Raw genomic sequence first — 17,613 nt, 5'->3', positions numbered from 1 at the left:
TCCCCCTGGTCCCTGGAGATTATGGCCTCTGGTCTATCGGTCCTGGTCTGTGGATGGCCACTGACCTCTGCTTGACCTCTTTGACCTTGGATGCCCTCCATGACCTCTGGCTGACCTCCAGGAGCCCCCTGGTCTATTGATCTCTGATCTTTGAAGTCCATGGTATCCCCCTTCTTTGGCTTTTGAATGAGCCCCAAAGCCCTTAGAAAAACCCATTGATGTCTATGTATGCCTTCTTCTTTTTTTTTTTTGAGACAGGGTCTCACCCTGTCGCCCAGGCTGGAGTGCAGTGGCACCATCTCAGCTCACTGCAGCCTCTACCTCCCAGGTTCAAACAATTTTCATGCCTCAGTTTCCCAAGAAGCCGGGAAAACAAGCATGCGCCACCACATCCAGCTAATTTTTGTATTTTTAGTAGAGATGAGATTTCACCATGTTGCCCAGGCTGGTCTCAAACTCCTGACCTCAAGCAATCTGCCCGCCTCAAACCTCCCAAAGTGCTGGGATTGCAGGCATGAGCCACAGTGCCTGGCCAATGTGGGCCTTCCGTGACTCAAGGATAACCTTGATCCTGAAGCTGACTTGTTTTCTAGATGACCTCTGACCTCTGAATGCTATTTTGACCTACATGTGACCTCTATGACTTTAGCGTTCTCTTGACTTTACCTGATGTCTTCGACCCTGGAGAAACCACAATGGACTCTGAATGACCTCTTTAACTCTTCGATGATCTTTAACCCCCATGTGACCTCTCTGACCTCTGAATGGCCCCCCACTGACCTCTGGTGGCTTCCATAACCCTTGGATGGCCCTTGAGCCTGGATGACCTCTCTGAGACCGGATGCCTTTGTTCTCAACCCCCAGCCTCTAGGCACCAAGTTTTCTGGGCTCCCGCCAGGGATGTGACCCAAATATCTCCACGGGCCCCCTGCAGGTCTCACCGTCTGGTCGGTGAGGGGTGGCAGGACGATGGTTTTCTCCATGGTGTTCATAACCAGCTTCCACAGCTCCTTCAGCACTCGCTTCAGCACCGTCTTCTCACAGATTTTGGCAAAGAGGGTCAGGCTGGGGACGAGGGGCAGGTCTGAGAGAGGGCCCAGTTGGCCCCAACCCACAGATCCCCTTCCCTTAACAGGTGGGCAAGGCGTTCCACAGATAGGAAAGAGGGCCCACAGCCTGTACAGGGACCCCTGGGTGGTTTGATGGGGCTATGATATCTGATGCATGAAGAAAAGAGTGAGTGGTGGTTGGACTGGTCAGCAGGGAACAGATGGGAAGGGGCCTCAATGTCTGCGAGGAAGCCTTGGGCCTTATAATGAGGATAGGGGTAGTGGGGAGCCATGGAGTGTTCAAGAGGGAGACACAGCCAGACTTTCATGTTTGAAAGAACAGTGTGGGGGAGGAACTGAAACAGGAAGCATGGAGATCAGGGACTATGAGGGAGAAGGCCACGCCCAGGAGGAACAGGAGGGGAATGGTCAGAGGGCAGACTTGAAAGGGAAAACAGCAAAGAAATCGTGGTTGGATGGATAGGGGTTGAAGGAGACAGGCAGTCCACCATGATCCATCTGCCAACTGATCCAGTCACCCACCAATCCATCCCTCCTCCAGTGGTCCTTAATTCTCTATTTCTTTTTCTGTCCATCCATCTGTCCATCTGTTCATCCATCCATCCTTCCATGCATCCTTCTACTCATCCATCCACTTATCCATTTATTTATTCATCCACCCATCCATTCATCCATCTGTCCATCCATCTATGCATCAAAACATTTATTCATCCATCCAAATATTACTCAGCTATTAATCCATCCATCCATCGACCCACTCATCCACCCACCCACCCATCTGTCCATTCATTTATGCATCAAAATATTTATTTATCCATCCAAATATTTATCTACCTATATCTATCCACCATCCATCCATCTACCCACCCACCCATCCAACCATCCATTTATTTATCCATCCACCCATCTGTCCATCCATTTATGCATCAAAACATTTATTCAATGATCTAAATATCTATTGACCTATCCATCCATCCATCCATCCATCCATCCATCCATCCATCCATCCACCCACCCATCCATCTATTTATCCATCCATCCATCCATCCATTGGTCCATCCAACCATCCGTCCATCCAACCATTCATCAAGTCAGCCTGCCGGACATCCATCCATCTATGCATCAATCCATCTATGCATCAAAACATTTATTCATCCATCCAAATATTTACCCAACTATCCACCCATCCATCTTTTTAAAACATCTATCCTCCATCTAGCCTTCTAAACATTTATCTTTTAATCCATGCATCCACCCACCTATCCACCCCTCATGTCACCTATTCATCCACCATTCACTCATCCACAAAAATATTTACTCACCAATCCTTCCAATTATTTGCCCATCCAACTTTCCATCCCCTTCATTCCACCCTCTACTCAGCCATCCAACTATCCAGTGACTACGCGGCAAACATTCCCTGCACACCCTCTCCAGCCAGTCCCTGGGTCTCTATGGCCCTGCCCCAGCCCCTCCCTGGCCAGCCCAGTCCACCTGGCCCGGCTCACTTGCTGTCCAGCAGGTCCATGATGGGCTGCAACACATTGTCAGCGTCCTGGGCCACGCTGCTGCAGGCACTGGCTGGCACATTGCCTGTGCCCTTAACCTGGCTAAGGATGTCACCCATCTGTTTAACACACTCTTCAATGTGCGGCTGGAAGCTGGGGACAGAAAGAAAAGGCTTAGACCACAGGAAGGGCTGGATGAGGACACAGATGCTCATCTTTGGTCCTCAAGGTCATATCATTAGCATCACAGCACATAACCGAGCAAGAATGGAGAACAGGCCAGACACGGTGGCTCACGCCTGTAATCCCAGCACTTTGGGAGGCCGAGATGAGCGGATCATGAGGTCAAGAGATCGAGAGCAACCTGGCCAACATGGTGAAAACCCGTCTCTACTAAAAATACAAAAATTAGCTGGGTGTGGTGGCGTGCACCTGTAGTCCCAGCTACTCGAACCCAGGAAGTGGAGGTTGCAGTGAGCCGAGATCACGCCGCTGCACTCCAGCCTGGAGATAGAATGAGACTTCATCTCAAAAAAAAAAAAAGGGTGGAAAAGAATAACAGCAGAACCAGGCAAAGGGATAAGCCGTTTGCCCACATTGCTCTTTCATTCTCAAAATCCTACCCAGGTACTATTATTGTCATCACCCCAACTTTACAGAGGAATAAAAGAATATATAAGGCTCAGAGAGGTTAAGTGACTCACCCAAGGCCACACAGCTAGTAAGCAGTAAAGCCAAGATTTGAACTCAGCCTTGTCTAACTCTGAGCCTGCAATCTTCACCGCTACATCTGCTGAGCCTCCAGATGCCCCAGGCTCAGAGGGCTGAAGGCTGTTCCCTCCCCACTGCCCCCAGCCCTGGAGATGCTCCCACCTGGTAGCAAACACCCGGCTGAGCTCATCCAAGACGTTATTGAGTTTCACCTGAAGCTCCTTCAAGATGTCACTGGCTTCGGCATCCAGCTAACAGGGGAGAAGGGACATCAGGCCAGGTTCAGTAAGTATCCACATGTACTGGGCATTTTCTCATCTGACCCAGGGAAAGGGATCCCAAGGGGCTGGAGGGGAAACTGAGGCACAGACAGTTGTGTTGCAAGCCTGGGTTTAAGAGCATGGTTGAGCTGGAATTCATCCCCAGGCCTGGTGGCATATGAGCTTAGGGGCCTGCAGGGACACAGTGGTGGGGGTGCCCCCTTCCCTTCTCCAGCCCTGCCCTGGCCCTGCCTCACCTCCTTTCCTCCCATGGCTTCGAACATCTTCTCCAGCTGAACTCGTAGCTGTTGAGTGTTGTTCATGAGGATGCAGGGCTGCGGATGGGAACAGAGAGGGGAGTCAGGCCTCAGGACCTCTCCCCAGATCCTCCCCTACCCACCGCCAGGGACCTCGGGATGGTTTCAGGGTCTGAGTTTGGAGGAAGCTGGGGTCCCGAGGGGTCACCTGCGAATGGAAGGCAGTGTTTGGGCTCAGGCTTCTGGGCGTGTTGTTGCTGGGGCATCTCTGGGGATTGATGGGGGCAAGGAGGACTCAAGTAATCCCACAACCCCAGGCCTGGTGGGTCCGTGAGAGGGGCTGGGAACGCTGGGGGTAGCATAGTTTCCTGCAGGGGTCCAGAGCTTTGCAGCTCACACAATGAAGGCTTCATTTGCAACAGCCAGTGACACACTGAAGGCGTGTGCCCTCACCCTCAGATATACACATGAGACCCCCCCCGACAGATACACAAACTCAGACATGCACAGCCAGACACAGTCATAGACACACCCTCACACCATGCACATTCGACACAGCCAGACCAAACCTGGTGAGACACACCCACGCAGACGTGCACAGTCACACACACACACACGTACATAGACACACTCACACTATATGCCGTTAACTCAGCCAGACGAAACATGGTCACACACACCCAGACACGCACAGCTGGACACACACACAAGCATACACACACTAACACTATAACCAGTTAACACAGCTAGATAAAATATGAGACACACACCCAGATGTGTACGGTTGAACACACATACTCACACATACATACACTCACACTATACCCAGTTAACACAGATGAAACACGGCTAGACACCCACACTCAGATATGTACAGACACACACAGACAGGCACACACACTCATGTTATACCCAGTTAACACAGCCAGATGAAATACAATCACACACGCACACTCAGACGTGCACAGTCAGACACACACACATTCATGCCATAGATACCCATTGAACAAAGCTAGATAACATATGATCAGACACGCACACTCAGATGTGCACAGACACACACACACACGTGCAGTGTACCAGTCAACACAGACAATACACAATCAGACACATGCACTTAGTTCCCATACACTCAGACACACACAACTAGATACACTCCAATCACACACGTTCAAACAAGCACCTCTACACACACATACAGTCCAGTCAGATCACACACAGGTGGACATACATAGCCCCAGGTGTCAGGGCTCTGGGGAGAAGGGAGTCCTGGGGATGCTGAACGGGGCTGAGGAGGGGGATAGGTCAGGGGTTCCCTCAGGTCACCACTTTCTCCTTCTCCTTGGAGCAGTAGGAGGCGAAGTCCTTGGAGATGATGTCTGCGTACTGGAGGAGCACATTACTGATGGTCTGGGGAAGACACAGCGTGTGGGTGAGAAGAAAGGCTGGGACCAAGGCAGGCCCCAGTCACCAGGTCCCATCAAGGCCACTAGCGAGATCAGTGATGAACTCAAACCCTAATAGCACCTAAGATGGGCCCTTGGGCTAGGCAAATTCTCCACCCAAGATGACCATCAAGACCTAGAGGAGATACCGCTTGATGAAGACGATCATTTTATGTAGACCCAGCTCTTTTTCAGAGCAACCAAGCATCATATTAACCCAGTCTCAACCACAAGCATGACCTCATCTCAAATCAAAAGCCAGTTCCTACTTGTAATCCCCAAGGTCAACACAGCCTAATGCCAGTCAATCAAACCTCAACCCCAATGATCCCAACCCTCAAACTCACCCCAAGACTCACTCAAATTCTGTATCAATCTCAGCACTCATTGCAACCTCAATCCCAGATCAAGACCCAACCCAACCTCAAACTCCAACCAAACAGCATTGCTAACTCGCACTAATGACCTCAATTCCAACCCTGATCTCAACCCACACCTCAATTCCAACCTTACCCTACACCTCAACTCCAACCCTAATCTCAACTCCAATCTCAATTTAAACCCTAATCCCAACTCCAACCTCCATCCAAACCTCAACTCCAACCTCATCTCAACCTCAACCTCAACCCAAACTTCAACTCCAACCTCAACCCAAACTCCAACTTCAACCCCAACCTCAATAACATCACCAACTCCAACCTCAGCCTCAACCTTAGCCCATCTCCAACTCAGACCTCAATTCCCTGACCCCATTCCCTAGCCCCAACCCTACCCACTCTCCCACACCTTGGCAAAGCGCCTCATGTAGTGCCCCACAATCTGGGGGTCGGGACACTCGAGTTTCTTGATGATTTCAAAGCTCTGGTTGAGTTGGGAGAAGACGTCCACCACGGAGCAGGAGAATAGGGCATGCTCTGAGGTCTGCTGGAACTGCAGGGGGAAGCAGGCCAAGAGGAAGGAGATCAGCACCAGAGAAGCTCCAGAGCCTGACTCTCCCACTCTCCATGGGGAAAGCAAGAGACCAACTTCCCCAGGGTGAGATGGACAGAGGGCGAGGTTGACTTAGAGTCAACTCTAGAGGTGGATGCAGAAGCCATGGGGTGCATGGAGGTGTCTGGCTTGATGGAACTCACATTTCATAGTTGATGAATGAACAAAAGATTTTTAAAAATCATGAGCAAGACAAAGATGGCGGACACCTACCAGAGACTGGCCTCATCCCAAGAGCAAATTTCCCCTGAAATTGGACCCCAGTGGGAAGATTAGGAACCTGATTGTGGGTTGACCTTCTTACCCCATCCTTCTTGTCTCGCTCCAGGGCACCGTGCAGGAAATCCCGGGACACCTCCTCATTCTCGTCCAGCCACTGGATGACGAAGGGTTCAAACCATCTGGAATGAAGAGCCAGGGTGGGGCTCTGCCACCTCTTGTCCTCCTCAACCTTTGCACTGCGTGGTTCTGACCCACTAATGAGTGGAGCTACGGCTGCTCCTATTCTCCCTGGAGCTCTCCCTGCAGCTCTCCCTGCAGCCTTGAGTGGCTGCTCCTCTGCTCGCCTCCTGCACTGAACCTTAGTTACTTTGCTCATGAAATAGAATGAGTGGCCCCTTTTACAGGAGGGCCCAGGCCTGCGGGAATCCTAGTTCAGATAAACTGCCTGTGGCAAATGAATTTATTCTCTGAGCCCTTCCTTCCTTCCTTCCTTCCTTCCTTCCTTCCTTCCTTCCTTCCTTCCTTCCTTCCTTCCTTCCTTCCTTCCCTCCTTCCCTCCTTCCCTCCTTCCTTCCCTCCTTCCTTCTTCCTCCCTCCCTCCCTCCCTCCTTTCTTTTCTTTTCCTTTCTTTTTTTTCTTTTTCTTTTTTTTTTCGTTTTTGAGACATGTCTTGCTCTGTTGCCCAGGCTAAAGTGCAGTGGTGCGATCATAGCTCACTGCAGCCTTGACCTCCTGGGTTCAAGTGATCCTCACACCTCAGTCCAAATAACTGGGACTACAGGCACGTGCCACCATTCCTGGCTAATTTTTTTTTTTTTTTTTTTGTCTTCTTTGTAAAGATAGGATTTCCCTATGTTGCCCAGGCAGGTCTTGAATTCCTGGCCTCAAGTGATCCTCCCACTTCGGCCTCCCAAAATGTTGAGATTACAGGCATGAGCCACCGCACCCAGCCAGAGCTTTCATTTCTTGTACAACAGAAGACTATCCCTCTGTGCTGTTGGGAGCAGTGAACGATACAGCACAATTCTCAGGAACTGGTGGTACCATACTATTCTCCAACACACAGCCCAGGAGTCAAATGTCTCGAGTTCAAATCTCAGGTCTGTCCTGTACTAGGAGTCACCTTGGGCAAGGCATTTGGCATTTATTCACTCATTCATTCTATTTTTATATTAATTTATTTTCTGAGATGGAGTCTCACTCTGTTGCCCAGGCTGGAGTGCAGTGACACTATTTCCGCTTACTGTAACCTCTGCCTCCTGGGTTCAAGTGATCCTGCTACTTCAGCCTCTCGAGTAGCTGGGACTACAGGCGTGTGCCACCACACTCGGATACTTTTTTTTTCTTTCTTTCTTTTTTTTTTTTGTTTTTGTTTTTGAGACGGAGTCTGGCTCTGTTGCCCAGGCTGGAGTGCAGTGGCGTGATCTTGGCTCACTGCAAGCTCTGCCTCCCAGGTTCACGCCATTCTCCTGCCTCAGCCTCCCAAGTAGGTGGGACTACAGGCGCCCGCCACCACGCCCGGCTAATTTTTTGTGTTTTTAGTAGAGACGGGGTTTCAAGGTGTTAGCCAGGATGGTCTCGATCTCATGACCTCATGATCCACCCGCCTCGGCCTCCCAAAGTGCTGGGATTACAGGCGTGAGCCACCGCACCCGGCCGGTTTTTTTTCTTTTTTTTCAGACGGAGTCTCACTCTGCTGCCCCGAGATCACTGGTGTGATCTCGGCTCACTGCAACCTCCGCCTCCTGGATTCAAGCAATTCTCCTGCCTCAGCCTCCCAAGTAGCTGGGATTACAGGCACCTGCCACCACACCCGGCTAATTTTTGTGTTTTTAGTAGAGACAGGATCTCACCATGTTGGCCAGGCTGGTCTCAAACTCCTGACCTCTGATGATCCTCCTGCCTTGGCCTCCCAAAGTACTGGGATTACAGGCATGAGCCACTGTGCCTGGTCAATTTTTGTACTTTTGTAGAGCTAGGGTTTTGCCCTATTGGCTAGGCTGGTCTCAAACTCCTGACCTCAGGTGATCTGCCCGCCTCGGACTCCCAAAATCCTGGGATTACAGGCACAAGCCACTGCGCCTGACCCATTTGTTCATTTCAGAGATGGGATCTCACGATCTTGTCCAGGTTGGTCTCGAACTCCTGGGCTCAAGTGAGCCTCCTGCCACAGCCTCCCAAATTATCGGGACTACAGGCATGTGCCACTGTGCCTGGCCATTTGGCATCTTTAACTCTCCAATTTCTTCTCCGCAAAATAGGAATTAAAATGATCCCACCTTAACTCATAGAATTGTCAAAAGGATAAATTGAGAAAGTCACATGGTTCCTGCTGCTGTTATGACTATGAATTTTCTGGGCTGTAGGAGTCAACTGCTCAATGGCTGAGAGCGGAGAACACTGGATTCAAGCCCCACCCCTGCCCCTGATGCCCAGGTAACCCTGAGTAGGTCAGTCCTCCTCTCTGGCTTTCCTTCTAGCTGTCAGCGCTTCAGTTCTGGCTTGGGCTGGGCTTGGGGCAGGGGACTTACGCAGGGTACTCAGGCACGCGGTCCTTAAAGGCGGGAAGTTCCGTCACATACTCATTGTAGAGCCATTTCACCTTGAAGTGGAGGTTCATGTAGTCAGCACTCTTGCATAGACGATGCTTGTCGTGCTCTGGCCAGGGACAAAGAGGGTGGCACAGCTGGAAGGGTCTGCCACCCTGTGTCTCAGCAGAGAGGCTGCCCACTCTGGCCATCACTGATGTCCAACTCAGGCATGAGGGTACAGGGCACTCACAGCCTTGGAGGGGACACAGAGGTGCAGCCACCTGGTGTGGCCAGGCTGGGGAACACTGGGGTGGGAAACTCACCCTCCATGGCATACTTCATGTCTTGGGCAAACAGATTCCACATCACTTCAGCGCTGATTTTACCCACATTCAGCTCCTGGGGAAACCTGGCAAAGCCGTGGAAGTATAAAACTTGGGCAGGCAGAAGGCAGATGGGATGGGCTGCTTTGTCCTTCCCTGCCCCACAGGGGAGTGTAGGGTAGGGTAGAGGGATTTGGGTTCAGGTTCCCTCATAGCCACTGCTGACTGACTCTGCACTAAGGCTTTGCTTCTCTTTGAGCTTCCACCCACTCATCCATCTGTCCCTCCATTCATTCATTCACCCACTCATGCAACTATCCACCCATATATTCAACAACTAATTTATTCATCATCCATCCATCCATCCATCCATCCATCCATCCATCCATCCATCCATCCATCCATCCATCCTTCTATCCATTCATTCACCCACTCATGCAACTATCCATCCATCCATGTACCCATCTATCTATTCATCCATCCACCCATTATCCACCCATCCAATCCTCCCTTCCTCAATTCATTCACCCACTCATGCAACTATCTATCCATCCACCTACCCATCTATCTATTCATCCATCCACCCATCCATTCCATTCATTCCATTCCACCATCCACTATCCATCCTTCATCCATCCATCCCCTCCATCCATTGTCCTTCCTTCCATCTGTTCCATCCATCCATTCCATCCATCTGTCCACCATTCCATCCATATCCATCCATCTACCTACTATATCTATTCATCCATCCATCCATCCATCCATCCATCCATCCCTCTATCCATTCATTCACTTAACTATCCACCCATCCGTTCACCTATCCATCTATCTATTCATCCACCCATCCATCCATCCCTCCATCCATTCATTTGCTCATTCATCCTACTATTCATCCATCCACTCAACCACCCATCTATCTGTTCATCCATCTATCTGTTCGTGGTCATCCTCTGCCCATTCATCCATTTATCCGTCAAATCCCGCCTGCCGTCTGTCTGTTCAGTATTCCGTCCGTCAGTCCGTCCATTCCATTCCTTCCACCATCCATTCCATTCCTTCCATCCATCCATCCATCCATTCATTCCATCCCTTCATCCATCCACTCTGTTCCTTCCATCCTCCACCCATCCATCCATCCGTCTATCCCTCTACCCATTCATCCAACTATCCATCCATCCACCTACCCATCTATCTATCCATCCCTCCATCCATTCATTCACCCACTCATACAACTATCCACTCATCCATTAAATGACCCATCTATCTATTCATCCATCCACTTATCCATCCATCCTTCTATCCATTTATTTACTCACTTATCCAGCTATCCACCCATCCATTTACCCATCCATCTGTCCATCCATCCATCCATCCTTTTTTTTTTTTTTTGGAGACGGAGTCTCACTCTGTCACCCAGGCTGGAGTGCAGTGGTGCAATCTCAGCTCACTGCAACCTCCACCTCCTTGGTTCAAATGATTCGCGTGACTCAGCCTCCCAAGCAGCTGGGACTACAGGCGTGAGTCACCATGCCCAGCTAATTTTTTGTATTTTTAGTAGAGATGGGGTTTTGCTATGTTGGCCAGGTTGGTCTCGAATTCCTGACCTCAGGTGATGCTCTTGCCTCGGCCTCCCAAAGTGCTGGGATTACAAGCGTGAGCTGCCGTGCCCGGCCCATCCATTCGTTTATCCACACAGTCATCCTTCTACCAATCTATCTGTCCATCTGTTACTTATTTATTTATTTATTTAGAGATGGAGTCTTGCTCTGTCACCCCAGGCTGGAGGGCAGTGGCACAGTCTCCACTCACTGCAACTTCTGACTCCTGGGTTCAAGCAATTCTCCTGCTTCAGCCTCCCGGTAGCTGGGATTACAGGTATATACCACCACACCCGGCTAATTTTTGTATTTTTAGTAAAGATGGGGTTTCACCATGTTGGCTAGGCTGGTCTCGAACTCCTGACTCAAATGATCCACCCGCCTTGGCCTCCCAAAGTGCTGAGATTACAGGTGAGAGCCACCATGCCTGACCCCATCTATTTATTAATCCATCCATTCATCCACCCACACTTCAATCCATCCAAATCCCTGATCTTAATTCCCTAACCAGGATATGTTAACACCCCAAAGCTTGAGTCCTCTCTAGCACTCATCTGGCGGATAAATAGAACACAGTAACCCATTCAGCTAACACAGATGAAAATGCTACAGACATATAAATCCACAAACGAAAACAGTGCACATATTCATACACAATACACAATATTGTATATTGTACAATATTGTATGTTGAAGTGCATTCAACAATTTTACACATATACAAATTAAACCCAAAACCCATTGAGCACAACAATATACAAAATTGCTTACATCCACATGTGTAAGATATAATGCAATTTAAATATATGATATGTGTTAGGGTAGCACATAGTAATACTTGAGCAACATTATTATTAATTAACCTACACACACATACAAAATTATATACATATGTACACACTGTTATTCATGCAAATGAATACATACAAAATACATGTCTGATTATACCAGTGATTGTGAACATACACACAATTTTATATTTCTGTTTGCAAATTGGACCCATATTTGAATTTTGCACAGGCACAATCAGACCCACAATTACCCCCAGGTGCACATTTGTGTAATTAGAGAAAATTACCTTGACACGCAAGACACAAAATTGTATACGAACACATGATGATAAACCCAGATAATTAAACTACACAGATATGCAACTCACTGATTGAGGCAGGGAGTGTAGGAATTCTTGTCTTCTTCAATGATGGACACTATGAGGGTAATCAGCTTGGACCAGAAGTCAAGGTTCTTGATGCTGGGCCCCTGTTCCTCTGGGGGAACTTCCCCCTTCTTGGCCTGAAATGGGCAGTGGAGACCTCGGTTATAGGGGGTCCAGAGGTTGGTGCCTCGGTCAGTTTATTACTGAAGAACAAGAGGTTGTTGTTGAACCTATTAACATGTATACAGTTCAGGTAAGAAGTCTATATAGAGAGGAACTGAACTCATAAACTGGCCCAAACAGAGCTCACATCAATGCAGCGAGATAAAGCTTAAGATTTTTAGGCTCCACTCTAAAACTGAATGGAAATAAGTGAAATCAAATTTAGTTGAACAAATCCAGCTCCACTAAACCAAATGGAAATGAAATGAATGCAAATCAAGCCCACTTAGCTTAACGGAAGTAAGTTCTTCCTCAGAGTTAAATCAATGGAATTGAACTGGGGCCAATTACGCTGAATGGAGTGCAATTCAACCTAACTAGATTGAATTAAACTCAAATGAACTCCATTGGATTGAACCTAATCAACTTGTCCAAGATCAACATCATCTCAAATCAAAATAATGGAAATAAATCAACTTGAACCGAACTCTACCCAAGTCAACCCAATCCGATTCTACCTATCTAAATCCAACCTCACATACGCAGGGCAATTCAACCCAACTTTCGTTAATCAATGGAAATGAGTGTAATCAGCTGAAATTAGCCCAATTCAACTCAATTCAACTGAAATCAATTGCATCTAATCCAACAACCCAGTTCATCCTAACTCAAGACAATTTAACCCAGTTGAGAACAACCTGACTTGACTGTAAATGAACTAAATGGAAATGAATGAATTTGTACTCAGTAAAACTCAGTGCAATCTACCAACTTAGTTCCGCTCACTATTTTTTTTTTTTTTTTCTTTCAAGAGACAGGGGCTCATTCTGTCACCCAGGCTGGAGTGCAGTGGTGCAATCATGGCTCAACATAGACTCAAACTCCTGGGCTCAAGTGATCCTCCCACCTCAGCCTCCGAAGTAGCCAGGACTACACGTGTGCCACCATACCTGGCTAATTTTTGTATATTTTGCAAAGATAGGGTCTCGTCATGTTGCCCAAACTGATCTCGAGCTCCTGGCCTCAAGGGATCCTCCTGCCTCAGCCTCCCAAAGTGCTGACATTACAGGTGTGAGCCACTGAGCCCAGCCTGGCTCACTAATTTGTCAAGAACAATTTTAACTTCAGTCAACCTAATAGAAATAAATAGAACTAAACTGATTATGGTTGAAGTAAACAATCTAATTTAATCCAGTTCACCTCAACTCAGTTCACATGAGAGCGAGACTGATTCCAACCCTAGTCAACTGAATGTAAAGGAACAGAATGAAATCAAATTGAACTGAACACAGCTTATGTGTTATATCCTATCAGAACCTAGGTAGGGGCTGCCTCCAGCTCCCACAGCCTCCTGAGATCCCACTATCTCAATACTAACCATCCCTGTTTGTAAATTTCCAGTCCGTACATCTTTCCCTCATGATAGGCTATAAGCTCCTTACAGGTGGTGGCTCATGCCTGTAATCTCAGCACTTTGGGAGGCTGAGGCAGGAGGATCACTTGAGCCCAGGAGACCAGCCTGGGCAACACAGTGAGATGCCATCTCTACAAAAATACAAAAATTAGCCTGCCATGGTGGCGCATACCTATAGTCCCAGCCACTTGGGAGGCTGAGTGGGAGGATCCACTTAAGCCTGGGAGGTCAAGGCTGCAGTGAGCTATGATTGCATCACTGCACTCCAGCCTGGGCAACAGAGTGAGACCCCATCTCAAAATAAATAAATAAATAAATAAATAAATAAATAAATAAATAAATTCAATTTAACTCAACATTTACTGAACAGTGACTGTATGCCAGACATAAATTTTTATGCCAGGCTGGGCATGGTAGCTCATGCCTATAATCTCAGTACTTTGGGAGGCCAAGGCAGCTGGATCATCTGAGGTCAGGAGTTCGAGACCAGCCTGGCCAACATGGTGAAACCCCGTTTTTACTAAAAATACAAAAAATTAGCTAGGCGTGGTGGTGGGCACCTATAATCCCAGCTACTTGGGAGGCTGAGGCAGGAGAATCATTTAAACCTGGGAGGCGGAGGTTGCAGTGAACTGAGATCATACCACTGCACTCCAGCCTGGGCAGCAAGAGTGAAGCTTCATCTCAAAAAAACCATTTTTTTTTATGCCAAACTCAACTATGCAGCCAAGTGTACTGAGTGCCTACTATATTTTATCTAAACTTATAGCTCACGGCCGGGCGCGGTGGCTCACGCCTGTAATCCCAGCACTTTAGAAAGCCGAGACGGGCGGATCACAAGGTCAGGAGATCGAGACCATCCTGGCTAACATGGTGAAACCCTGTCTCTACCAAAGAATACAAAAAATTAGCTGGGTGTGGTGGCGGGCGCCTGTAGTCCCAGCTACTCAGGAGGCTGAGGCAGGAGAATGGCTTGAACCCGGGAGGTGGAGTTTGCAGTGAGCCGAGATCGCGCCACTGCACTCCAGCCTGGGTGACAGAGCGAGACTCCATCTCAAAAAAAATAAATAAATAAATAAATAAATAAAAAATAAATAAATAAAACTTAAAGCTCATGAACTCTTCTCCCTAATCCTGAGATGTGGGTTAATGACCCTATTTTATAGAATAAGATACTGAGGTTCAGAAGAGTTAAATCCTTCAGGAAGGGGCAGTGCTGGGACTTAAGCCTGTGTCTAGTTGACGTCACTGTTCCCTCGACCCATCTGGAGTCTCACCGGGTCTGTCTGGTACTCCCGGCTGTAGAGTTCATGGCAGTTGTTGAAGATGTACTCGTAGGTAGAATTAAGGCAGGCTTTCACACAATCCTTTACCACCTGGCTGGCTCGGGGCGGGCTCTGGAGTTCTTGTACCTGAAAGGAGGGAGAGAGGCACAGGCGGCCACAGCTGCGACAGGAGGTCCCCAGGAAGTGACTGCAAGTCATTTTGGATTTAAGGAAATGAAGTGGTATGAAGGAAGGTTACTGAGAAAGGTTGCCACTCTCCAGGAGGAATGTCACTTGTCCTGGAACCGGGAATCCTAGAGAACCCTCCTTAGAGGGCAAATGCAACTGGATCCTTTCCTACCTTCATCCGAAAGAAGGTGATGCTGGTGAGAAGGTCCACAGTGGATTTGAGGTCCTGGAGTCTCTCCGGGCTGCTGGCTGGGAAGTTATTCTGTGGGAAGCAGGAAGAGAGGTGGGGTTATGGAAGAAGGTTGGGGGAGGATGAGAGACTGCTTTTCAGGGGGATACAAAGGCTTCCTGGTTTCAGGCTTGGGGTTGATTAGAGCACCTCGAAGCAACTGGGGATCTGCTTGGACGCACCAAGCACATTAGGGCAGGTAGTGCCCACGCAGGTGCACACACGCCGGAGGAACACACCGTACACGTGAAGATGCATCCTCCCATACACACACCTGCTGGTAGCTTCCCCCTCCAGGCACACACACGCACACAGGGTGAGCAAATCCTCCTGCACGCGCTTCCTACCCGGTACATGGAGAGGTCAATCCGCAGGGAGTTATGCAGCTGGTCCAGGAGTTTCACAAAGCGCTCTTTCTGAGGAGGAAGGGGAGGAGGGAGGATGGATGGAGCAGGACATGGCCGCCATGCTGGCTGAGCGCCTACTGTACACCAAGTATACCTCATCCACCACCCTCGTAATGTCCATTTCCATTCTATAGTATTATTATTATTATTATTTTGAGACAGAATCTTGCTCTGTTGCCCAGGCTGGAGTGTAGTGGCGCAATCTTGGCTCACTGCAACCTCTGACTCCCAGGCTCAAGCAATTCTTCTGCCTCAGCCTCCCAAGTAGCTGGGACTACAGGCACAGGCCACCACCCCCGGCTAATTTTCTTTTGGATTTTTAGTAGAGATGGGTTTTCACCATGTTGGCCAGGCTGGTCTCGAACTCCTGGCCTCAGGTGATCCACCCGCCTCAGCCTCCCAAAGTGCTGGGATTACAGGCATGAGCCACCGCACCCAGCCTCCATTCTACAGCAATCTACAGAGGAGTAAATGGAGGCTCAGAGACGGGTAGTGATTGGTGGAAAGTCACACAGCAGTCTGGTCTAGACTAGGGACCCAGGAGTCACATCAGATCTGACCGGCATAAAGTTGGGCTCTCCCTCATTCTCCAGTCCCAGTCCCCAGGACTGACCCCAAAGTTGGAGGCGGCGAAGCGGTCAGAGGCAGACACGTTGGTGGAGGCGGTGGTGTGCGCGTAGTAGGCATTGATGTTGGCGAGTAGGGTGCTCATGACGGCAGGCACCCCCGGGCACATATACTTGGAGGAGAGGCAGGCAAAGTGGCTGGAGAGAGGGAGCAGGAGGCACTGGGCCAGGGGTCCAGCTGGGATGGACCAAGTTCCCCCCTAGAATGCCTCCAAGATAGCATCTGTGAGTGGGTCTCCGTCACCTCCCAAGCCATCCCCTGCTTGATTCTGCCCTTTGGGTCTCTGCATCTCCTCTCCCCTCCATCTTTATATCCATTTGAGTTGCTCTAACTCTGCTTCTTATTTATTTATTCATTTATTTATTTTGAGATGGAGTCTCATTCTGTCACCCAGGCTGGAGTTTAGTGGCGCAATCTCGGCTGACCGCAACCTCCGCCGCCTGGGTTCAAGTGATTCTTCCACCCTAACCTCCCGAGTAGCTGAGATTACAGGCGCACGCCACCACACCTGGATAACTTTTGTATTTTTAGTAGAGATGAGGTGTCACCATGTTGCCCAGGTTGGTCTTGAACTCCTGGACCTGGAGTGATCCGCCCACCTCGGCCTCCCAAAGTGCTGGGATTACAGGCTTGAGCCACCGTCCCCAGCCTCTATCTCTGCTTCTAACTCCTCCTTCTCTTCCATGTCACTCCAGATGTCAACCACAACGCCGTCCTGATCTCCAGGGGAATTACAAAACACCCCCCCTCCACTATGCCCACTTCCTCTCTGGATCCTCCCCCTGAGAATCCCTCCCACCCCAGACCTGCCAGTGCCCACTTGGTGACCTCCCTCTTGTTTCCTGCACCCCAGCCTGCAGCCTCACGTCATGGCTTGGTAGATGGACTCAACGCCGTAGCGCATAGCAAACTCGTCCACAATCTCCTGGGCTGTCTCATCGTAGTAAACCTTCCAGGCATCGTCGCCCTTGGCATCCGGGATCTTCACAACCCCATTGTTCTGCACGTCGGTCACAAAGTGGAACAGGTTCTGCCACCATGGGAAAGAAAGTGTCATGGAGAGTGCAAGCGGTCGCCAGGGGTCAGAGGTCCCAGGGTCTGGGGCAGCTTACGTCATCCATTAATTCATTCATCTACTGTTTCATCCATCCACACACCCACTCATCTAACTACCCCAAATTTCACCCATCCACTCTTCCAACCTTTCAGTAGTTCAACCACACATCCATCCACCCATCCATCCATCCAT

General features: G+C 49.2%; 1 protein-coding gene across 1 annotated transcript in view; it reads right to left on the bottom strand.

Annotated features, from left to right (window-relative positions):
- UNC13A (unc-13 homolog A) overlaps positions 1-17,613 on the bottom strand; it is a 107,161-nt gene that overhangs the window by 22,714 nt on the left and 66,834 nt on the right. Inside the window, exons 19-33 of the mRNA XM_031659771.1 lie at positions 17,231-17,394; positions 16,351-16,501; positions 15,678-15,746; positions 15,274-15,363; positions 14,925-15,059; positions 12,075-12,208; positions 9,318-9,403; positions 8,995-9,121; positions 6,546-6,642; positions 6,038-6,181; positions 5,133-5,216; positions 3,807-3,884; positions 3,452-3,540; positions 2,579-2,731; positions 942-1,065 (exon numbers count right to left, since the gene is read on the bottom strand). Coding sequence (XP_031515631.1) covers positions 942-1,065; positions 2,579-2,731; positions 3,452-3,540; positions 3,807-3,884; positions 5,133-5,216; positions 6,038-6,181; positions 6,546-6,642; positions 8,995-9,121; positions 9,318-9,403; positions 12,075-12,208; positions 14,925-15,059; positions 15,274-15,363; positions 15,678-15,746; positions 16,351-16,501; positions 17,231-17,394 — 1,725 coding nt within the window. The remainder of the gene's footprint in view (positions 1-941; positions 1,066-2,578; positions 2,732-3,451; positions 3,541-3,806; positions 3,885-5,132; positions 5,217-6,037; positions 6,182-6,545; positions 6,643-8,994; positions 9,122-9,317; positions 9,404-12,074; positions 12,209-14,924; positions 15,060-15,273; positions 15,364-15,677; positions 15,747-16,350; positions 16,502-17,230; positions 17,395-17,613) is intronic.

This window comes from Papio anubis, chromosome 20 (assembly GCF_008728515.1).
Source record: "Papio anubis isolate 15944 chromosome 20, Panubis1.0, whole genome shotgun sequence".
In the NCBI taxonomy this organism is placed as follows: Eukaryota; Metazoa; Chordata; class Mammalia; order Primates; family Cercopithecidae; genus Papio; species Papio anubis.
Note: the sequence above shows the minus strand (reverse complement) of the source record. Positions and strands in the feature narration are given on the sequence as shown.